At 37.2% G+C, this 23,806-nt stretch overlaps 2 protein-coding genes across 3 annotated transcripts in view; one reads left to right on the top strand and one right to left on the bottom strand.

The window, feature by feature from the left end:
* Positions 1 to 13: 13 nt before the first annotated feature.
* On the top strand, positions 14 to 7,117 carry NKIRAS1 (NFKB inhibitor interacting Ras like 1). The gene is made up of 3 exons (XM_032235885.1): positions 14 to 792; positions 1,671 to 1,912; positions 3,774 to 7,117. The coding sequence occupies exons 1-3, from the start codon at positions 699 to 701 to the stop codon at positions 4,011 to 4,013; spliced, it is 576 nt and encodes a 191-aa protein (XP_032091776.1). The 5' UTR covers positions 14 to 698; the 3' UTR covers positions 4,014 to 7,117.
* The window catches only part of UBE2E1 (ubiquitin conjugating enzyme E2 E1), a 67,530-nt gene continuing 50,664 nt past the window's right edge, over positions 6,941 to 23,806 (bottom strand). For both annotated transcript variants that reach the window (XM_032235884.1, XM_032235883.1), the window contains exons 4-6: positions 17,326 to 17,458; positions 9,390 to 9,537; positions 6,941 to 7,793 (exon numbers count right to left, since the gene is read on the bottom strand). In XM_032235884.1, the coding sequence (XP_032091775.1) occupies positions 7,696 to 7,793; positions 9,390 to 9,537; positions 17,326 to 17,458 (379 nt within the window). In that variant the 3' untranslated portion in view covers positions 6,941 to 7,695. The remainder of the gene's footprint in view (positions 7,794 to 9,389; positions 9,538 to 17,325; positions 17,459 to 23,806) is intronic.

The following is a 23,806-nucleotide window of genomic DNA, read 5'->3' as shown; positions in this document are numbered from 1 at the left end:
GCGGTCAGGTGCTTGCTGGGAAATGTAGTTCGTGGAGAACACGTGTTAAAAGGGGGTGGACTTTCGAGCTATGGGATGGAACGGATCCCTGTGACTTTTGGCTAGCCGCTTTCTGCAAGTTATGTTCTTTTAAAGGCATCAGCCATGGAAATTATCATAGAAAATATTCTCCTTAATCACATTTTGGGGTTGTTTTAATTACTAATGATAGAATGCTTTAGAGATACACTTTCATGCTGATTGTTTATTTCATACGATCTATTAAATGGAATTAATATGGGAAGGTTATGTCTGAGTTCTTATTTTAAATTAAATTCCAATTTTATTCCAGAATTCGAAGCTCATTATGTTAAAGAAATTCGAATAGAGAATAATTCTTTCAAATTTAAAATCCCTTTATCTGTTGCTCTTTTAGAAAAAAAAATAACTTCCAGTTTCATTAACTTTGTGCAAAGGAGCTTATTTTTTGTAAATAAAAAAATAGTTCTAGAAGTCTTTTGCTCGATACTCCAGAAACATGGATAAATCTTATTAGGAGGTAGCTGATCTGTAATTTTAAAAATGATTGCCATTCACTTCAGTTAGCAATAGCATATATTATAATTATGAAAATACCAAATCTATGAAATGAGAAAAATAATTACCATTTTGCGTGGCCTATAGGTTTTGGATTTCTACCGGTAGTAGTGAGAAAGAAGATGGGAAAAGGCTTCAAAGTGTTTGTTTGTGGAATGTGTTCAGTGGGAAAGACAGCCATCTTGGAACAAGTTCTGTACGGTAATCACACTACTGGTAAGAAAGATGCCTATTTTTTATTGTTGCCTAACTAATGTTATAACTGCCACTTAAATAATAAATAAATTCTGCCTGATGATAATAGATGTAAAATGATCCATATACCATATTTGCATAGGTTAATTATGTTTTTTTCACAAAAGGCAAACTAAGTTCTCAAAAATAATTAGATATCTCTTGTATGCATTTTCCTGAACCAAGCTGGCTTGGGGAAAACATTGTAGGACGTTGTCACTCAGTCCTCTCCCAGAAAAATGAAATATCCTAGGAAATATTGAAAAGGCAGACTATTTCTCTGGATGTGAAAAGGAAGAAACATGTTTTAAAAGACAGAATAGCTCCCTGTAGCTTCCTGCCCATGCCCACTTTGCCAATGGGCCATTAAGAAGGCCAAGCTAGTCCACTTTACATAATAAAGAGTTCTCCCCTTCAGCTCCAGGGGGATGGGATTAAGGCATGATAATATTGGCTCTTTACCCAACTCACCACATGGCATCTGAAAACTTAACCAAACCTGGATTCAAAATGCAGCCTAGAGAGTTGCCCCTGCATGACCCCATGGAAGTCTGACAACCAATCAGAATACAAGCTCAAGATCAAAGGCCAGAGGGGGATAAAACCAGGGACTCAGCATCTCAGTCGGCCCTTCTCTTTTCACTACCAACATTGAAGCATGTGATCACCTTTTCTGTTCTGGACTCAAGCCATGTGGTCCTGTCCACCAATAAACCACCTTTCCAAGCAGCCTCCATGTCTCCAGTGTCTTTTTCCCCACTTGGAGCCGAACCCAGAAGGACATTTCTTTCAACAACATAAATGAGTTTTATGTTATGTCTGCAAGAAATTGTTTTTCTCTTTATTTTAAACAAAAATAGGTGGAGACTGCAGCAGAACTATGGAAGATGTATATGTCGCTGTGGCTGAAACAGATCGAGGACTAAAAGAACAATTACGTCTGTATGACACCCAAGGACTCCAAGGAGAAGAGGCTTTCCCCAAACATTACTATTCTATGGCAGATGGCTTTGTTCTAGTGTATGCTGTAAATAGTCTGGAATCTTTTGAGAAAGTTAACTGGCTCAAAAAGGAGGTTGACAAGTTTAAAGAAAAGAAAGAGGTAAGACTATTTCTTTTAATTTTTCAGTCTATTTGAAGTATTATTTTTTCCACAAAACTATGAGAGCTTATTACTATTTTCTAGGCTGCTTATTAGTTATCATACAATTTTGAATGTGTCATGGATTATGGGTTGAAGGTGAAAGAAAGGGAAGTACCTCTACTTTGATAATTTCACTGTAAAGAGTTGCTTGGCCCGGATAACATAAGTGTTGTCTGAGTAGATTCCTCCTTACTCAACAGGTTTTCTTTTCTTTTCTCTCCTTTCCTGGCCCTTCTGCCTCTCAATCTCTTAAGAAGAGTCTCCCACAGAAGAAAAGGATTGGATTGGTACTACTATTGGAAATGGATATGAGAGCTAGTCCTACTGCTTGTCATAAGAGGCAATTTGATTTAAACAAAATCCAGGTCATAATTTGGTATATTTCTGTATGAATCTTTAAGATGAAGGTGCTCTTAAGTATTAGCTACTAGGATTCTCTATCTTGCCTCACAGAATAATTTCACACAGGGCACTGTGTACTCACTTTTAATAAATTGTAGATATTGAGCTCCTAGTGGTTAATATTATTAAATATTTTTGACAAAATACAGGCAGAGAACCTTAATCTGGGACTATCTAAAACAGTTTTTTAGGTGTACAGTTATATAACATTACATGTTTCAAAAGAAATATTTGTGCAATACTTTGGGTTTGCTGATCTCATGAGCTAAATGTAGCATTACAGTAGTAAGTTATTTAAAAAGTATACAGTAGTCCTCAATTTACAACCATTTGTTTAGCGAGTGTTTAAAGTTACAGTGACATGATAAAAGTGCTTATGACAGTTTTTCACATTTATGATCATTGCAGCATCCCTATGGTCAAGTGATCAAAATTTAGATGCTTGGCAATTGGATGATATTTTTAAGGGTTGCTGTGTGTTATGATCATGTGATCATCTCACAAGCAGAGTTAATGAGAAAACCAAATTCACTTAACTATGTGACAAAACAGTTCACTTAACAACTGTGGCAAGAAAGGTCATAAAATAGGGCAAAATTTACTTAACAATTGTTTCACTTAGCAACATAACATTTAAGTTTAATTGTGATTGTAAGTAGAGAATTACCTGTATGGTTTTAATTGTCTTGGGAGCCTACTGTAAGAAGACAGTAGATTTTCAGTGTTCTGTAATTGGGATCTGTTTGTTTCTGTTTGTGTTTAAAATCAAATCTATAGTTGTGGTGGCTTGAGAGCCAGTCAGCATGTTCTCTGATTTGTAAGATTCACTTCTTATTGCTTGCCTGGTGGAGTTTTTCAAGCATCTTAAAGTTGGGCCCACTTCTAAATTCTGTTCTATAATAATAGTAGCTATCATTTTAGAATTGCTTATTCAGTAATTGTTCTATTTTATTCCAGTTAGAGAAGCATAAATAGGTGTTACCTTGTTTATAGGAACAAATGGTTTTAAAAATATATGATGTAATTGTAAATAACATTTATTTAAATAAAATGTATTTAAATATAAATAACAGTAATAAAATACAGGAAATGGAGTCAGTAAGATTTTAGTGATTACCAAATCAATTTGGTAAATGTAACTATTCAATTACCAGTTTATAAAATTGAAAAATACATATAAACATTACAGAAGTCAGTCAAGAAGCTAAAGGATTATTTATTCAGCTCATGGATCTATTTGAATTTTGCATGGTCTACTTGGAATGATAGCAGCTGTCTAAATTGCAGAGAAGAATGCATTCCAATCTCTTTCCCCCTCCCAATAACGTGATTAGTCTATATATGGAAACTGGTACAAAATAAGATTTACATCACTGATTTTATTTCCTGTTTTGATTGTTTTATTCCTTCTTTGCAGTGGCCAATTATTGTTTTAGGTAATAAAACTGACCTTTTGGAGGAAAGACAAGTACAGAGTGAAGTTGCGCAACAGTGGGCTAGGATTCAGTCAGTGAAATTATGGGAAGTGACAGTAACCAATAGAAGGACAATGATGGAGCCCTTTGTGGCGTTAGCAAGCAAACTTTGCCAATCACAGAACAAGTCAACATTTTCTTTCTCCCGTCGGAGACTCAAAGGCAATAAGGAAGATTACTGAATGCTCTTATGCCTCCACTGAGCCAAGAATCTGCTGTGGCTTTTGCATTTCCAGAGTTTGTTCATGTCTAGAGCAACTAAAGCAGCTCTCACACCTCAGGATGAGAATGGCATCTGAAATCACTTCATAAAAACACTGAAATGATCATAGTTGTCTGTATTCAATTACCATATTTTTGGACTATAAGATGCACCTGATTATAAGGCACTTAAATTTACAGGAGGAAAAGAAGAAAAAAACAGCTTCACTCTCCACGGCCTGTTTTCGCCAAAAACATGGCCATTTTTGGCCTGGAGAGTGCTTCTGGGAGCCTGGGAGGGCGAAAACATGATGTGCAGAGGGCTTGGTGGCCCAAAAATGGGCCTGTTTTTTTGCAAAAATGGGCTGTGCAGAGCACTACAGAGTGCTTCTGGGGCTGGGCAGACGAAAACACAACATGTGGAGGGTTCAGGAGGCCAAAAATGCCCATATTCGGTCTATAACATGTACCTAAATTTTCACCCACTTTTTTGGGGTGTGTGTGCATCTTATACTCAGAAAAATTTGATATTTTGCATTTTGTGGAATGCAAACTGGAGAATGTTTGAGTGCAGAAAAAAGAAAACCTTTTTCTAAAAGAGGAATTCTAGAGTCATTGGGAATATTGCCACTTCACTTAGCATTTCAGAAAAGAAATGAAAGAACAAGATGAAAAAGTTGTTTATTTTGATTATACATTGTATAGCTTTATTCATTCTGCTATGAGAAAGAACTTATGAAAAAGAGAGTCCAACAGAATTGGGTGCAGTATAAGCATTTGACCTTCACTACCTTTATTATAAAGTGTATAATATAATAGTATTAGCATTGATGCTTTTGGATGAACCAGTGTTATTTCTATTGATTATCATCAAGCAACCATTCATCTTAATTAGGGTAAAACAATGATCTCTATTGCTAAAAATTGGGCCAAAGAAAGAAAAAATAATTTATAATAACTTCATATATGAATGGAGAAAATTTTGACACCATTCCCCAATTTCAAAAGCCCATTATTTTTTGTCTCAGTGCAGTGACAACAGCCTCCTGAAAAAAAAAATAGTAACTTGGTTAATTTGAAAGGCTATGTTTCTCAACTCAGCAACTTAAAGAAGTGTGGATTTGTAATTCCTGAAATTTCCCAGTATATGTAAATCTTAAAAGTTATTGTGATTGAAAAATGTAGGACTATGTTAAAAGTATTTGATTCTGGCTTAGCGTGTTGTTTGACCTATTTATTCCATAAACTATTGTTTATGGCTTAACATTGGGTGAAATCAGCCTGTAGTAATTTATTAAATCTGTACAGGGAAAAAAAAGAGTATTATTAGGGGAAAGGATTGCTCCATCCAGTTTTAGGTTTAAGCAACCTATTCTCTTCAACTGTACTCATTGTTGCCATGCAATAAGTGCCTTAAAAATAATATGCTGACATAAGAGCAAATAAATACAGGATTTATATCTAGGGAAGTGGAAAGATCTTACAAAAATATGAAAATAGGTACATTGAACTTCCTTAGAAAAAGAAATAGCATACCTACGTATACTTTTCCTCATAGCTATATTCTTCATGACAAAAAGATGATTTGAGCAACTAATCACAAACCTAGATCAAAATTTCTTCAGAATTCCTAATATGACTAATGCTGGATATGGCTGGACGTTTTAGGAACTGTAGTCCCCAATAAATCAAGACTGTTAGATTGGAGAATTTAAAAGTCTATTCTAGGATTGTTACGGTGTCTTATACCATCACAATATAATAGACGTTCTCACCCACTTCTAAATGGAATCTGATTAGATTTGCATTTTCACAATTTTCATTATAATGCTGAAGGATGCAAAAATCAGTTAGAAAGTAGGTAAGTAATTGTTGGACTGAAATTTCTGAAAATGTAGAGTAGAGAAATTGATCAAAGTTTTCTTTTCATCTAGGAATAAAATATTTTAAAGCCTAATGTGATATATTTTAAGGACATTTTTAGAATTTAAATGCACATTCTTAGAATTAACAAAAATAGAATCGGTGAAATATCTAGCTGTTAAAATTACAGATTGAAATACATATTTTGATTCCATTCTATTTATATTGCACATTTAAATGACTCTATTTGTTTATATATTGCACTCATAAGCTGTCCTTCAGTGCATTTTGCAGAATGAGTTTTTATAGCATCATAACAAGCACAATTAACATGTGAATTTTATATAACTATTTTGGGCCACTAGTGAATTGTGCTTCAATTACTATTGATTGAAAGCTAAATTGAACTATGTTCACTTCAGATATTTTGGGTGCTAATAAAAGAGAAAAGGAACTTTTTAATAGAGATTAAATAGGTTAGCAGTTTAGTATAAATGAATGTCAAGAAAAAGGAAAAGCTTCCTCTTCTCCTTCCAAATATGTTAAGCAACAATGACCTGAAACCACAAATGAATTGCTCTAATGTTAAATGGCTAGGGAAACTCCAAGGAGAAGATCCAATCTTTTGATAAAAGTCATCTGCAAAAAAATTAACAGATTGTTGGAAAGATATGTAAGTTTGCCTTCTGACCCAGGATTTAATTTCATAATCTCTTAAATTCTTCTCATGTAAGTTTTTGTTTTATAACCTATTTTTGTTTTTTGTATGATTCTTTTATCAGGAATATATTGTATTGTCTTATATCAGGGATCCCCAACCCCCAGATTGTGGACCAGTACTGAACTAGGATATGCAAGAAATGGGAGAGTGAGTGAACTACTTCTGCACATACATGGGATCTAGGTTGCACATGCGAACCCTCCCACCCCATCCCTTGGATGACAATTTTCTTCCAAAACCAATCCCTAAAGCCAAAAAAGTTGGGGACCATTGTGTTACATGCAGCCAACATAGATGCTTCCAAACAGAAGGTATATCAGTAGGGAGTTTGTACATATTTTTATTAGCACAGTAACAAATGCAGACTTGGATAGTCCACAACATACAACCAATCCACTGAGTGACTCCTATTCCACGCCTTACAATTAAACAGCTTAAGGTATTTCACTACAGGTTGTTCCCAAGTTCAGTTAAAACCTTCATTCTCATAAAGGTAACTCGGCATAGAAAAATGAATCTCTGAACTATTCTCCCTATGCTAGGGGAGACAACAATCTAGCCTTACCCCTATATTTGAAGTTAATGAAAGGGTAGTCTTGTAAAAAGATGTGTTAAATATGAAAATCTCCCACCTTCCCTAGGGAAAAATATTTGCAATATTTTTTACAAATAAAAACAAACTAAAAGAAAATCAAGTTGCAAGCCTTCTTGCAAGAAATTTTACAGAGATGCCAATAAATTAAGCTGTTTTTTTTTAAATCTATCACAACCAAACATCTTTGCCTACCCTCATCCAATTATCAGGTTAGTTTACATTCTTCTTGGTGCTATAGCAGAGCTACTATTGCTGAACTAGTGAGAGTCTTAAAATATGCTATTCCCATTCTAGCTGTCTACTGTAGCAAGATACCTTAAGTAACAACAACAAAATCTCAGGAAATAAAAGACTGAATAAATTCTTTTATAGAAATACCCTACTCTTTTTCAGTTTCTCCCCTTCCCTGTCCCACCCCTTCAAAATCATAAGCAGCTCGCTCTGTCACAGATGATTTAACACGCAGGTCTGACAAAAATCCAGTTTATGTTGCATATCTCTTGGTCCACTGTCTGGCCATTCTGTCGTGCTCTGCTCTGTTAGTCATATACTGAGTTGCAATACTTCCAACAAGGGGATCAGCTGCAAAATAAAACAAATTCCAGCTAATTATTGATGCTAGGGGAAGAGAAAATACATGTAATAGATCAGATATGATGAGAGCTCTTCGAACATTGCTTTAATGAAAAATACTTGTGTGGCTTTATAATTTTAGAATTATTGTACATTTTCCATTCAAGCCAAGACTGAGAAAGGGAACTTGTGGTCCTCTGGATGTTGATAAAGTGGAAAACCCAACCTTTATATTTTTAGACTTCACGGTGCTTTTTCAACCATAGCCATGCTTGCTGAAACTGTTGGCAATTGTTAACACTGCATCTCTGCACATCAAAGACCTACTATAATAATGGGTTTTGTTGGACAACTGGTGCTTCCATAGATATTGTACATTTCTATCAATCCCTTAAAATATATCTCACAACAGCAAGCCCTCCTGGAGATGATGACGACTTTCACAAAGCAATCAAAGCCAGTAATTATTCAGTTACTAAACGCCATAAATGGGAATATTCCACTTCTTATTAATTTTGTGGAAATGAAAGGTTCACTTTTCCATCAGTGGATTTTGAAAAAAATTGTAGGTTTTTAAAAGTTTTTGTAAGTTATGTCAATGTGATGTAATGTACATGATATTCTAACCAATAACAATTCTGTTTGAGGTTTTAATTAATTTAATTTGCTATTCTTTAAGACAGAACAGATAATTCTTGATTAGGGACCACTCGAAGTTATGATATAGATGAATAAGAAGACTTACGATTACTCCTCATAGTAGTAGCTGTTACAGCATTCTTGTGTTCATGTGATCATGATTTAGGTTGCTTGGTAGCCAGCTTGCAATTGTGACAGTCAGAGCATCCTACAGTCACATGATTGCCATTTGCCATATTCATTGCTAGCTTCTGACAAGGAAAACTGATGGGGAAGTTGGCAGAAGGCAATGATCACATGCTGCAATTGTGTGTGATTTACCTAACAATGGCAACTGGGACTGCAACAACTGCCATTATTAGGTTTGCATGATCATATGACACACTTTACAATTATGGAGCTGCCAGTTCAAATTACCCTGATTAAGCAAGGACTGCTTGCATAGCTTTTAGACACAGTTGATTGGATTTTCCTTGTATATTGTGTTTTGGAGATGGGCTCTTAGCAAGAAGCAGCTAGAACAGTGCAGGAAAACTTGTGGGTTAACAATAGCCCAATACTGCATAAGACTGGACAAGGAAAAGAAGGCCAGCCAGTTAATGACTTTTGTAGTGATGATAAAGCAATCTATGGAAAGCAACTATAGTGCAGAAATGTATCTGTCAATATTTCACTACTAGTTAAAAGAAAATATTTCCATTTTATACAAAAAATGAGTTGCTTGGTGCTAGAAAAGGTCTGTTGCCCCTCCTGATCAATACATTCTTAAATACCCAAAAGAATGTAATGCTAGAGGGGAACCACTCTTCTTGCAGAAGATATTCCTGTGTTAGTTATCAGAAATCAACATGAAAATTCCCCATGGCTTTATTATAACCCTATGGATAAACAGGAAGTGGGGCCAACCTTCAATCTCTGGATAGATCCTGTTCTCTGTTCCCCATCCCTCATTTTGACCCAACTTACCAGGATTGCAGTCTGTGAGAAGTGAGCAAATTGAAAGAAGAACTTTAGAAATAGTTAATGCTGGACTCCAGTTGTCCTTTAATATGTCCAGACAGATCACTCCTTGACTATTGATGTTGCAATGATAGATTCTTGTTCGAAAGGTAACCTACGGTATATGAGAAGAGTTTTTTTTTTAAAAAAAATAAGGAAATTGTGTTTATCCTCATTTTTTCAGATAGGCCCTAAGCCATCTGAATAAAATACTGAATTTGTCTAAACTCATTTATAGATGGTTTCCAATTTTTGATAAATTACTAATCTAGCATCAGACAACTTTCTATTATTTCTCATTCTGCTAGATTTTCACGAATATTTTTTTCTCTTAATTCCAAAAGACTAAACCCTACCTGCTAATTTCATCAATTGAAGCTTTTCTTAGGTTTACAATAATGTTGAAAAATCCTCAGATGTTAAATTAGTCAATATCATTAAAATTCAATTTTCCTGCATCTGATTTTCATTGAAAAGGGATTAACATTAACTTTATTTCTACATTAATTCAATAAATGTTTTTGGATTTCATATAAATGATGCAAAATCTCACTTTCTAGTGGTCAGAAGTCTTCATATATTTTACCAGGTTACCTTTTGTAGCTCCCAGGACTATTCTTCAATTTTCCTCAATTGAGACTGATTTAATTTGTACAAACTTACTTTGGATATTTCCCAGTTCATGAATCTGAATATTACAGCAAATAATGTAATTATATTTTAGGCTTTAATTTCTTACTTTCTAAATTTTATTTTAAAAAATTATTAATACTTCCTTTTCAACTAGCCATCATATAAGGGGAAAAAACAAATTCTGAGCATTTTAATTTATGCTGAACCACTGCCATCTTGTGTCTATTGTTTGCATTACATGGGAATTACACGGCTTTAAAGGGTGACAATTTATTGCAGTATTAAAGAATTGCTAATTTTCTTCACCATTTTAGGCAGGATACTTAGGCAACATCTGCTTTCTAAAAATAGATACTTTATTAAGGCAGAAATTAGTAATCTTTTCTATAAGTACTGATTAAGAGAACACCTCTTGTTGCATTTCCGATGTACAGTGCTTTAGATTTGCTATCAATTTAACGCATTTCTTTCTCTAGGGACCAATTGTCAAACCATTTTAGCCCAAATATTCTACAGGGTGCATAGGTATTGGTTCTTATGAAAAATGTTGCACTGACTTTAATGTATTCAGCACATACCCATAGTGGCAAGGGGTGGGATTGGGAAACAAGAGCAAAGAAAGTAGGAAAAGTTATGCAGGATGAAAGATGATGTTTTTTTTCCTCATCATTAAATTGTATATGTGCCTGTTTGTGATCAGTGGACAACTATAGAAATTCAACGAACTCTTTATACTCACAAACCACTGTGAAAAAATCTTAAGGATTTGAAATGCAATTAAAACATGCCACTATCAGCCTTCCTTGTAAAGAAAGGGCAGGTCAGTTATTGATTTGTTCTCACCCATTTACTTTTGATTTGTAATGCTGGGCAAGATACAACATTAAAAATCCAGTTTAAAATTCACAATGAAACCCCCTTCTCAATTCTATCGTGATAACAACAGAATCAGACATCTATTTGATTGGCTCCAAATAGAGTCCCCAAACACTGACAAAACTATGCTTTCTAGGCCTTGCAGAAAATAAACAAGGTGGGGGCCAATCATATCTCTGGACTAATGATGTTCCAAAATGAGGGAGGTACCACAGAGAAGGCCCTTTTCCAGGGTGCCACAAATGTACTTCCTTGATAGTTGGAACCCACAACATGTCCTGTTGCAGTTCATCAAATATCCTGCACTCAAACTTTAAAAGTAATAACCAGCACCTTGAATTGCATCCAGAAGCAAATTGGCAACCAGCGCAGCTCCTGAAAATATGACGTGCAAATTTTGACTTGCAAAAAAGCATGCATCCTGCTGCATTTTGAATTAACTATAGCTTTCAGTTGCTCTTCAAGGACAGCCCCCTGTAGAGTGCAATACAATAATCCAAATGGGAGATGAAGAGGGTATGGATGATTATGAGAAAGGCCCAATGGTCCAGGAATGGCACACAATATGCAAAGGCCCTTCTGGTCATGACTGTTACCTGCTTCCTGAGCAAGAGTTGTGAGTCCAGGAGAAACTCCGGATTATGCATCAGATCTGCCTGGGGGAGTGCAACTCCATCCACAACCAAAAATGGTAATTCTTCAAGAACCAAGAGGCTCCAAATCCAAAAGCACTCTGTCTTGTCAGGGTTCAGTTTTAATCTGTTGCTTCCCATCCAGACCTTAACAGGCTTAATGAAGTGAGAAAGGGCGATAGCAGCATCACCATGGCCAGAGATGTATAATTCAATATCATTAGCATATTGATGATATCGTATCCCATTGTGATGGATGTTCTCATCCAACAGTTTCATGTAGATGTTAAAGAGGAGTAGAGAAAGCACCAACTCTTGAGGGACTCACAATGCAAGAGTCAAGTGTTTGATCTCTCACTCTTCGTCAACACTGACTGGAAGAAAAGCAGGACAATACTATGACTCTCCATTGCCAATCTAAGCTGTTCCAGCAAGACACAATTCATGATTTATGTTATCAAAAGCTGCTGAGAAATCAAGTGGAGCAAGGATGGATACACTACACAGGTTTCCATGTTGTTGAAGAACATACTATTGATGAACTTTGAATTGTACTTTTGGGATTATATGATACAAGTTTCTCTGCTGAGATGGCATTTTGGCCATTCAAAACTAGTTTGGAAGAACTATATGAACAAGACAATTTTACTCTCTATAAGTGTAGCTAAAACTCTGGCAATAAGCTGTCAGTATCTAAATACCAGCCATTGTTGAACGTGCAAAACAAATGCATTTATTTTATTGATGAATGTTCTAAACATGATGACTCTTATACTTGGAAAGGGCCCACAGGCAAACATCTATAAAAATAGAGGGAGAACACAAATGGCAGAATTTGATTTGATAGAGTAAAAAGAGTGATACATAGCATTCTAATTCCATTCTCAAATTAATTTGCATAATTTGAAGACTAGTAGACAAACAGGATAGTATGATATTGATTCAAATATTTAAATAAAAACATAAAAGGAAGAGAGAAAAAAAGATATGGGATTCATTAAGAAAGAGGAAAATATTTTCTGTTGATAACATTCTCTTTTGTCAGAATACAATGTACCTATGTCTATGCTACTTAATGATGAGTTCAAAAATATTTGAGAATGACAGGAGGAGACATTAGGCAAGAATGTTTATGATTTATTATACAACTCCTCAAACTTGCCTATCCTCCTATTAAAGCACTGTGTTAGCACAACTTGACTTTCCCTATATAGTTGAGGGTAGGGGCGTGGTGTCTATAGTTATCTGAGTCATCTACAATATTTCCCTGAATTTCCAAGAGTTTCACGTAGTTGGTAGATTATTTTTATCTTTATAGTATTTGATAATTTAGCTTGAAAGAAAGGTATGTTGTCAATACCAAATACTAATTTAGAATAAATATATCTAATACTTTCTTCAGTTAATAATTTTTATAGCTGTATGGTTTTTTAATGGTTAAAAATAGGTAAAGTCTAAAATAAATTCTTCAGGAACTAGAAGAATTATGAGACAAAAGTTTCTGAAAGAGTAACCTATATGGATCTCTTCTAAGCAACATTTTACAGCAATATGGAGTATTATCATGATTTCTAAACTCTGTATTAGAAAGCTTTAATTTGCTAGCAGAGGGCACACATTTTAATTAATTTGGAATCTTCGTAACATATCTATCCACACTTTTATGTTTATGAGGGTGACAGCTAAGATGTTCATTAGTATCTTATTCCAAGTGAATAGCCTCCTTGAATATTATGGTAAAATTAAAATATACTGAAAACAATAACTTAAGAAGTTGGAGTATTTTAAGTCTGATTTAGTAAAAACAATTATTCATTTTGAATAATTGATTGTATCCAGAATAACTCCTGGGAGGTAAACCTGGGAAAAGAAAATAGGGAGATAATAATTTCCTGGATTCTCTTCCCCTTGTTTTCCACAGCTCTGTAATAAATGGCAATGGCCAGTGTAGTAGAAAACAGAATTGGAGAAAATGTCCACTCTCCTTTTTCTAGTGCAAGAAATAGTGCACATCTTGAGGCTCCAGGCTTCAAATACTGCAAAGATACTTAAAATGACATCACTAACATTAGATGAAAAAGCAACATAATTCTAAAAGGACATTCAAAAAGCCTTTCAATAATCAATAAAGCAAAAATAGACTGAATAGAAAACAACAAATTGTGAACAGCATTTAAAAACAGATACTCACTCATCTGCCTATTGAAGAACTTGGATGATGTCGAAGAATAGAAAAGAATAGAATAAAAAATGGCACAGCTAAATAATTTAGGGTTGGGAATGTAGAGTGCCATGGTTGTATACTGTTACTATATTTATTTAACTTATATGCAGAACACATTATGAAAAATATTGGACTATAGGAAATTTGAATTAAAATAGCTGGACAGGTATCAATAATCTCAGTTATGTGGTCATATCAATCTGACATCCATAAATGAAGAAGACTTAAATAATTTTGTTATAGTGAAAAAAAAAGAGTACAAATGTCAATCCCATGCTTAATTTTAAAACAAAACAAAGCCCAACTACTAATATTAGGTTAAATATTATTTATTCCCAATAAACTGTCTTTATCTACATAACATCAGACAGTATACATAGACAAGCCAATACAAAATAAATATTTCTATATTTGTTCCTATGTTTTCAATTAGAAACAAAACCATGAAGTTGATATGCACCAAAATACTCTAATGACCAAAGCTTTGAAATAAAATCATTTTGAGGGCCTTTCTGAAAAGTAAAAGGTTAGGGCCCAATGATAACAAACATCATTATCCCAGGCTTAAAAATAATGACATTACAGGCATAATGACTGTAACTTTAAAATAAGGAGATGTACTTTGTATAATTGTATGTTTAGAAGTGGAGAGAGATGCACATTCTAACTAACTGGGCATTCCTGTATTATTAATGACAAATTAATTAGTCTTTTTTTCTAATTCATGCATGTCTTATGAATAAGAAATTGAGAAAGTCTCCTTTAGGAACCCGGGAGGTGGTTCTAAAAGGGGAATTAATTCAGTAATATTATCTGATTCTCTTAAAAATTTCCTATTTTCTATGAAGATGGTGTCCTCAAGAATTTGATACTTGGAAGAAAACCCCTATAACATTATAGACATAGTAACAAATTTCAGAATCATCATACTAACAGAAATGTTTTTAGTTTCAGCAAAATACTAACACCTACAAGAGCAATATCATCCATAAAAATGAATACAATAAAAAACCTTGCATATGCTACACTAATTGAACAATGGAACGGAAGAAAAAAATAACTTATCAAAAAATTCACATGTACTAGTTAGTATGAGATTAATTGAATCCTTAAGCTTCTCATTAAAACTAAATTTATAGAAATATTACATTTTTTAAAAAAACATGAACTTAAAAAAAATTCTGCCGAAATTGGATATTCTACTTCTTTATTCTATGTAACTAATGTTAACTTTCATAATATTCTTCATCTGAGTGGTTTCACTTTACCTGCTCCATCTCTTAGAGATATTAAGATTTTGTAAAAAAATATATCAACAGTTCTTGTCTGTTTCAAATGGATCTTCATTTGACAAAACTTTTGAAATTTTAGAAATCTCTAAAACTGTATGAATTAGTATACAAAATGGCCAAAATAAAAATGATATTTCTATAAGTCAGGAATAGAAGAAAAATGAAGTATTTGGTACAAATTTAGTGGGCTTTCTAGCTTAGGAAAAGAATAACTTTTGTATTACCTGATATCCTTAGATATCCAAGTACCGTATATACTCGAGTATAGGCCGACCCGAATATAAGCCGAGGCACCTAATTTTACCACAAAAAACTGGAAAAGTTATTGACTCGAGTATAAGCCTAGGGTGGGAAATGCAGCAGCTACCGGTAAATTTCAAAAATAAAAATAGATACCAATAATGTTTTTGAATATTTATTTCAAAGAAAAACAGTAAACTAGCGGTGTATTCAATGAAATACTTCACTCACCTCATGATGCTGATGTCCCGCTGTGATGATGATGTCCCGTGCAGCCGCGGGAGCGATGTCCCGCCTCCTATGACACACGGCACAGTGATTCCTATCATTGGATCACTGTACCAGAGGAGGTGGGACATCGCCATGTGGCTGCTTGCCATAACAAGGAGGAGGTGGGACATCGTTGCACAGCAGCAGGAGGGGGAGGAAGGGGAATCGTAAGACAGCCCTGCATTACATTAGAACGTGAGGAGGGGGGATGGTGCGGTGCGCGCTGCGCGGCAAACTGACACAGAGGGAGGGGAAACTCACAGGGGCGCTGGGCCATTCACGAGTGTCACCCAGCGGCATGGCCCCGCCCCTTTTTCTCCTCCATTTCGGGCAAATTTTTCACTGACTCGAGTATAAGCCGAGGCGGCTTTTTTCAGCCCAAAAAGTGGGCTGAAAAACTAGGCTTATACTCGAGTATATACAGTATCTCAAATATGTTAATGTTGTACTCTCCCAAGAATTCTTTTTTGGTTGAACCTTATTTTGTCTGAAGTAATAGGTTTCAGTCTCCTCAATACAATCAGCAAACTCTATACAAAACATCTATAATGGAAATTCCAGAACTGACAGGAACAAGAGAACAAACTTGTAGAGAAGCAAGTTGGTTTTAGGGAAAGCCACTCTATGTTGGTCTATGACTAATAAAGATTGAATTGACCGAGTGATGTAATAGCTAAATGGTGATAATCATAATCAATGACAGATGTTCCATTTTCATATCTTCTAATCTTTTCAATGTCATGGGCATCCAGTAATCATTTCCCCATACAAAAGAATCTGCTGCTTATTTAGATAAGATTTTAGCATCTCATTGTGAAGCTCCTTTTTAGGAACATATTCTTAATTATCTCATTAATAAGATTCAGAAAGTAGGTTAAAGCTCTAATAAATCAGGTAACCTTTATTAAAAAACAAGCAATCTGCTACCCCTTTATTCTGTCTAGATTATTGGGTGGGATATTACTGTTGAGTCTTAGGTGTTCTATTATGCTTTTATGTGATTTAATTTCTTTTCTTTTTTTTAATAAACTGCCTTGTAGATCTTAACAGATGAAAAACCATATATGTTTTTGAAAAGTTAAACCTATGGATGGTTGCAATCTGAAAGCCAACAAAATCCATAATTTTGACATTATTTACAAAAAACAATTTATGTAAAAACCACGGATATGCCTTTATTAAAAAAAAACTTATATAAATTGTTTTATAAATCTATGATTTAAAGTATAGCAATGCTGAACACTCACAGGTATATTTATATTGATAACAACTGGCCACCCAATCTATCATATCCATTCAGAATCCAAATTCAAAATACAGATGGATTTCCTGGGTATGACAGCTATTAAGTAAAGGGACAGTCTGTCTCCTGGATGCTGTATATTTTATTTGACATTTTCAAGCAAAGATTGGACAGTCCTTTGTCTGGCATGTTATCAGAATTGCACCAGAAGATCTCCAAGATCCCTTCCAATTTATGATTCTATGATGATCTTAATGGCTATCCTTAACTACTTCGGATAGAGATTTCTGCAAGTGCAACGTATTGCACAATCATCATAATATATGCTTCAGTCATTCCTGTAGTACTTACCCATTAATTAAAAAGCTATATTTGCAAAAAGGAAAAAATATTAAATAATAAAGGGAATTAAATTATACTAAATAGTATATAAAATGTTAATGCGTACAGTTATGCATTAGAAGCTAATGAGACCATGTGGTGCATTTCTTACCTTTGGAGGCTTGAAGGGATATTCTGGTGTAAATGTAATGTCGAGGAAGAAAACGCCACCCTCGTACACTGAACCTGGAGGTCCTAAAATTGTTGATCTCCATTCATAGATATTATCACCTTTTGGACCAGCACTGTAAATTAAACAGGACAAAAAATTGACACTAGTTAACTTTAATAAGACTTCAATATTTATGAAAAGTAACTCAATTCCTGTAAATATATTCATTATAAAATTAACACTGTAAGACTGAGACCAACAACTAGCAGTGTATATTGATTATGTCTCACAGAAAACTGCCATCTGTGGTAATGCTGAAGGGAAAAAATAGTAATACTGATCTTCCCAATGCACGTTAAAGCAAGGCAGAGAAAAAACAATTTAGGGAAAAGATTAAAATAGATTTTTTTTAAAAAGTGCAGGTTAATGAGGAAATTGCAATCATCTAATTTCCCTTGCTTCCTTGCTTATATAGCTTTTGCAATAGTAAACCCCATACAAATGTTATTCCAGAAATATTTTCTTGTTTTTTTATACTACTTCCCTATATGTTTCTATTACCTTTTCAGAATGTTTAGCTTTGACTTAGAAACCATTTGTTTATAACTATTTTTCACTATATGACAGATTTCAAATAACAGAAATGTGCTCTGACATCAAGAAACAAATGAACAGTGTTTGGTTCTGCATGGTACCTGTATACCTATTTCAGAAAAATGTGGTGAAGGAAGATAAAAATGAAAAGGCAGGCAGAGCAAACTCTTCAGGCAGAGTTTAAGTATTTATAACATTTATATAACTGTCAGTGTAACTCTGGACAGTGAACAAAATAAATATAACAAAATAAAAAATACTCATTCCATTAAAATAATAATAAAAAGAATAACATTTGGGGGCCATGTTCAGCATTAATCCCTTGCTCCTACATAAAGGTTTGCTAATGCATTTTCTGTTCTATTATATTCTAAACTTGATCAGTGAAAGTCAACAGAAATAGAACATGATATTTTCAAATGAATCATGAAACTGTAAATAATTACATTTATATATGAAGCTACAAGAAAAAAGATCTGGTTGACTCAAGAGGAAAAAATACATCAATATTAATTGCGGGGAGGCAGGGAGAGGAAAGAAACCTCTTCGAAATTGGAACATAGTATGGTATTTCCAAGAGGACAATTTGTCTCAGCAACTTTACTTGAAGTACGTACACATCACACTAGAAAAAGAAGCCTTGCTTGCTAGTGTATTGAAATAAGATGCAAAATTACTACTTTAGATTCTTAGGCCATAATTGGCAGTTAAAATTTTTCTCAGAATTAGGTTATAAAAGATGCAGTATGCATTTTTTCCCAGATGGACACAGAAGGGGCACTGATCTTACCTGAGACGCCCTTTCTCATAGCGATCGATGGAAGAGTCCAGAATTGGTTACTCTTGTCTATTAACTCTGTTGACTGAGTTGAAATTCTGAAGACATGCCTCCCTGGTAATGGTCCTCAGTCGAACAATGAAGACGAAGCAAATCCTGTACTCTGGCTCCAGTCCATACTTCTTCTTTCCCAGTACTGGATCAGTCAACCCGGTGGATCTGGACTCTCCCGTCAAGCGCTATGAGAAAGGGTGTCTCAAGTAAGACCAACACCCCTTCTCCATTGGATCAACGGGAGAGTCAAGGATGGGACATACCAAAGTCTTGGCAGTCCTACCGGCAGAATCTGTTCTGGTCTGAAGTCCCGGCCTCCTCATGCACTCGCTGCAGAACACGCCTGCCGAATGCTGCCTTTGCTGATGAGTATGGGTCCAGTCTGTAATGGTGGATAAATGACACCAGAGATATCCATATCGTCATCTGACAAATCTCTTCCACAGAAGCCTGCATAGCCCAGGCCGCTGTAGTGGCCACACTCCTAGTAGAATTGGCCGTGATCCCTCGGGGCACTGGGAGAGTCTGGATCTCATATGCTCTGGCAGCTAACAATCCACCGTGGAAGGCGTCACCCTGTGGCCCAGAGTTGATGCTGAAAGGACCTCGGTCTTTCTGAAAGAAGCAGTCCTGGAGATGTAAATGCGGAGGGCCTTTCTTATATCCAATTTATGCCACTGACATTCCAAAGTATGCTGAGGCCGAGGACAAAAGTCTGGCAAGATCAACTCCTGTGCTCAGTGAAACGAGGAGTTAACCTTTGGCATGAAGGCAGGGTCCACCCACAGGACCACCCTGTTCCTATGAAACACACAGACATCCTTTTTCACTGATAATGCCACCAAATCTGATACCCATCTGGCGGACATGATGGCCACCAGGAAGGCCACCTTACACGAGCAGATACGTAGGCTGGCCTCCCTTAAGGGTTCAAATGGTACCGTGGCAAGGCCTATAACACCTTAGGCAAGTTCCAGGTGGGGTAGCAGTGTAACTTTGGGGTTTCAAATTGAATGTGCCCCTGAGGAAGGCTTGAAGCCTGGGATGGTGAGCAAGGGAACTGAAACCCCTCACCCTCAAAACTGAAGCCAGGGCAGCGACCTGACGTTGTAGGGTGTTTGGGGAGAATCGCTAGGCATTCCTGCAAGAATTCCACCAAGGCCAAGATGGGGTCTAAATTGCCCTTAGCACACCAATTACTAAAAAGTTTCTAAGTCGCATTGTAAATGTGGGTGGTAGAAGGCCGCCTGAATCATCCTTATGACCCTAATAGAGAGTTTCTCTTCTTTCAGCAGGTTCTGCTGAACCGCCAAATGGTCAAGTGTAACCACTGGAACTCCAGGAGGATGATGGCTGAGAGAGACACTCTCCGTGGGAATTGTCCATGGTCGAGCGATCAACAGGCCAACCAGATCAGTGAACCACGGGCATCTGGGCTACCTTCAAAACCTCCACCTTCTCCACCAATGCCTTCCAGATTACAGCCGGGATCAGGGGCAGCGGAGGAGGGGAGGCATACAGTAGACCCCTGGGCCATGGGCAGTGTAGCACGGCTACTCCCTCTGCTCCAGGTACTGGGAACCTTGGGAGGTGAGAGTTTGCTGGAGAAGAACCTGGGAAGGTAAGAGTTTGCTGGAGAGGCGAAGAGATCCAGAATTGGGTTGCTGAACCATTCTGCTAGTTCTGCGAACAGACTGGGATACAGATGCCCTGCTCAACCAGTCTGCCTGCACATTGGATACTCCTGCAATGTGCTCTATCCGTATCAATAACAAGTGTGTCTCTGCCCACCAGCACAATGTCTCTGCTTCTATCATGAGGGACTTCGACCAAGTCTCCCCCTGCTGATTGATGTGGGCCTTTGTAGCCACGTTGTCCATCAGGAGGAGGACATGGTGTCCCGATATCTCCTGCTGGAATGCCCTGAGGTCCAGGCAGGCTGCCCTGAGCTTTAGCCAGTTGATATTGTAGCATAACTCCTGCAGTCATGACTGGCAGTCTTAAGCGGCTCACTGCTGCTATGGTGATATAGAGAGCCTGGCAGCCCCAAGGCCCAGCAACTCCCTCTCCAAAAGTCCCAGAAATGTTTTTTTTTTTGTAAGTAAAACTACTGGTCTATTTCCAAGTCTCTGGTCGGCAGACCTGTGGAACTAGTTGTGCTGACACCCAGCTTCCCTCCAGCAAGGCCTTGGCAACTACTGAGGTAAAGCTCACTGCTAGTCAAGGCAGGAAATATTAACAGTCGAATTAGCGAAGGTAAGGTGCCCCAGCGGCTTTTAAATTCCACCTATACCCTGCTTAGCCTTTCTTGAGATAACTCTTGCTGCTGGCTGACTAGAAGCTAGCTGTGAGACCGACTGGGATTGGTCCAGTGGGTTCTCAATACTCTGCCTCTTGTACATTCTCAAGACCGTACAAGATAGGTAGCGGCTGGGACACAAATCCTCGTCCCCCGATAGCCTAGTTCAGCTTTAAAGCCATCTGCGGCTTGAGTTCGACTTCAAGCTGTTTCCTGCCTATTTGCTGCCTATGCCCTCCAAATATATAAGAATAACCATGAAATAATCCGATAAAACAAGAACCAACTCTTTCCTAAGTATCCTGAGCTGTGCAAAAGAAATGTCCTAAGAGCTGAGACTGAGTTGAAAGACTGGGGACCATTACCAGGGAGCTGTCTCTTCAGAATTTCAACTTAGTCAACAGAGCTAGTAGACAAGAGTAACCCATCCTGGATTCTCCCATCAATCCAATGGAGAATTGCAACAAAAAGACAAAAGCCAATTAACATTAAAAATTATTTATAGTTACATTTCATTATGTAATAAGCTAACATATAAAACTTCATCTGGACACCAACTAAATCCAAAATTTACTTAGGAAAAATTAAGTAATGAAAGTGGGAATGGGAAAGAGAAAGGGTAACCATAGCAAATGTTATGAATAAAGTTGGGACAACAAGCATATTAGTTAATATGCTTGCAAAAAAATAAATCCTGCAAAAGTATATTATCAAAATTTCAATGAAATTAACCTTGGAATATGAGTAATTTAAGAAGATTTTTACTCCACGGAATACAAATTATTTCAGTCAGCACATGGGCTATATACATACTTATTAAAATCTTCACTTAATTATGTTTTGGAAATATTGTAATGCTATTTGATTTACATGATCTGTTCATACAGACAATACGACAGCTAACCTGTAAATTGACAGAGAAATAGCTCTATTAAACATCCTCAGCTCTGAGTCTAAGGAATTATCTAAAAGGGATTACTATACTGCTAAAATACTATTATTACCTCAAGTTGCATTAGAAAGCTCTCCTATGATGGAATTCTCAAAAAGCAATTTAGAATTAGAATGTGCTAGCTAGAATTGTCAACCGGGATTCATAGTTAAAAAAGGCAGTTAACCATAAGTTTCTCTGCATCAATTTTTCATTTTTTTCTCTAAAAATTATATTCCTAAGTGTTACTGAAATGTGGCGTTGGTTCTTACCTGATACACTTCTTCTCTGGGCAGGTGGAGACAACGGTCATGCATGAGTTAACTCAGTCAGTAACCAATAGAACTGAGTCTACCAAAGTGATGTTATTGCCTCTGAGGAGCATGCTCCCGCTTTTCTTGACAAAGGAGATAAGTAGACTGCTGTGCGGCGAACAATAGCTTTCCGTCCTGTGACTTCACAACATGCTCCCAGAACTCCCTTGCAAAGTAGGCCAGGACCCCAAAGGGTGGGGATGACCGCTGTCTCCACCTGCCCAGAGAAGGGGCGTATCAGGTAAGAACCAATGCCCCATTCTCCGAAGTTGGTGGAGACAGCGGTCATGCATGGGATGTACCAAAGCTAGCATGTCCTCGGGAGGGAATGAGACTGGCCTAGAAGCTGGAAGAAGGAAGAACTTGTTGAAGGACTCGCCGTCTGAAGACCGCATCCGCCGATGCATACCAATCCACCTTATAATGTTGTATCAATGAATTAGGAGTAGACCAGGTAGCCAGCTTGCAGATCTCTTTCACTGAGGCCTGCCGTGCCCACACCGCTGACATAGTCGCACTGCGCATGGAATGAGCTATAATGTTGGATGGAGGTGGGAGATGATGCGTTATGTAAGTCTGTGCAATGGTAGACCTGATCCATCGGCCAATCATGGATGGAGAAGCTTTCAGCCCTTTGTTGGTAGGGTGGGAAGATACAAAGAGGGCTTCGCTGCGTCTGAAGACTGCTGTCTTGGCGATGTAGATCTTAACAGCACGCCTGACGTCTAGTTTGTGCCATTTGCGCTCCAGACTGTGAGATGGAGCAGGACAGAAATTTGGAAGAGTGAGATCCAGTGTGATGAAATGCCGAATTCACTTTCAGGACAAAGATGAGGTCGATGCGAAGGACCACACGGTCTGGGTGGAACACACACATGTCAGCCTGGATGGAAAGAGCTGCCAGATGTTATGGCCACCAGAAAGGAAGTTTTAAGTGTGAGGTGATGCAAGGAGGCCAACCTGAGAGGTTTGAAGGGCAGGTCAGTGAGAAAGTCAAGGACTTTGGTCAGATCCCAGGAGGGAAATCGGTGTATGACAGGAGGACAGAGATTAGAAGCCCCCTTAAGGAACCTGCGGACATGAGGGTGCAAGGAAAGGGGCTCATCTCGGTGAAGTGAGAGGACTGAGGAAAGAGCTGACCCCTGTCGCCATTAAGGTGTTTGGGGAAAGTCCCTTATCAAGCCCCTGTGCAAGAATTCCAATAGTTGGGAAACTGAATCTTTCAGAGGGTCCTCCCTTTGCGACAGGCTCCAAGCCACGAAGGTCTGCCACATAGATTCATAGATCCTATTAGTGGCTGGGCGGCGGGAAGCCTGAATAGTTTGGATTACTGTCTCGGAAAGGCTAGCTGCCTTCAAGACTGTCTGCTCAGCCTCCAAGTGGTTAGGCAGAGCCAGAACAGGTCGGGATGGTGAATGAAGGAGGGACGGTATTATTGGGAGAAGCCACTGAGGTTCCATGGAAAGATTAACCAGGTCTGCGTACCATGGTCGATGCGGTCAATGGGGAGT

Source organism: Thamnophis elegans, chromosome Z (genome assembly GCF_009769535.1).
Source record: "Thamnophis elegans isolate rThaEle1 chromosome Z, rThaEle1.pri, whole genome shotgun sequence".
Lineage (NCBI taxonomy): Eukaryota > Metazoa > Chordata > Lepidosauria > Squamata > Colubridae > Thamnophis > Thamnophis elegans.
The sequence above is the reverse complement of the archived record's forward strand: the minus strand, read 5'-3'. Positions and strand labels throughout refer to the sequence as shown.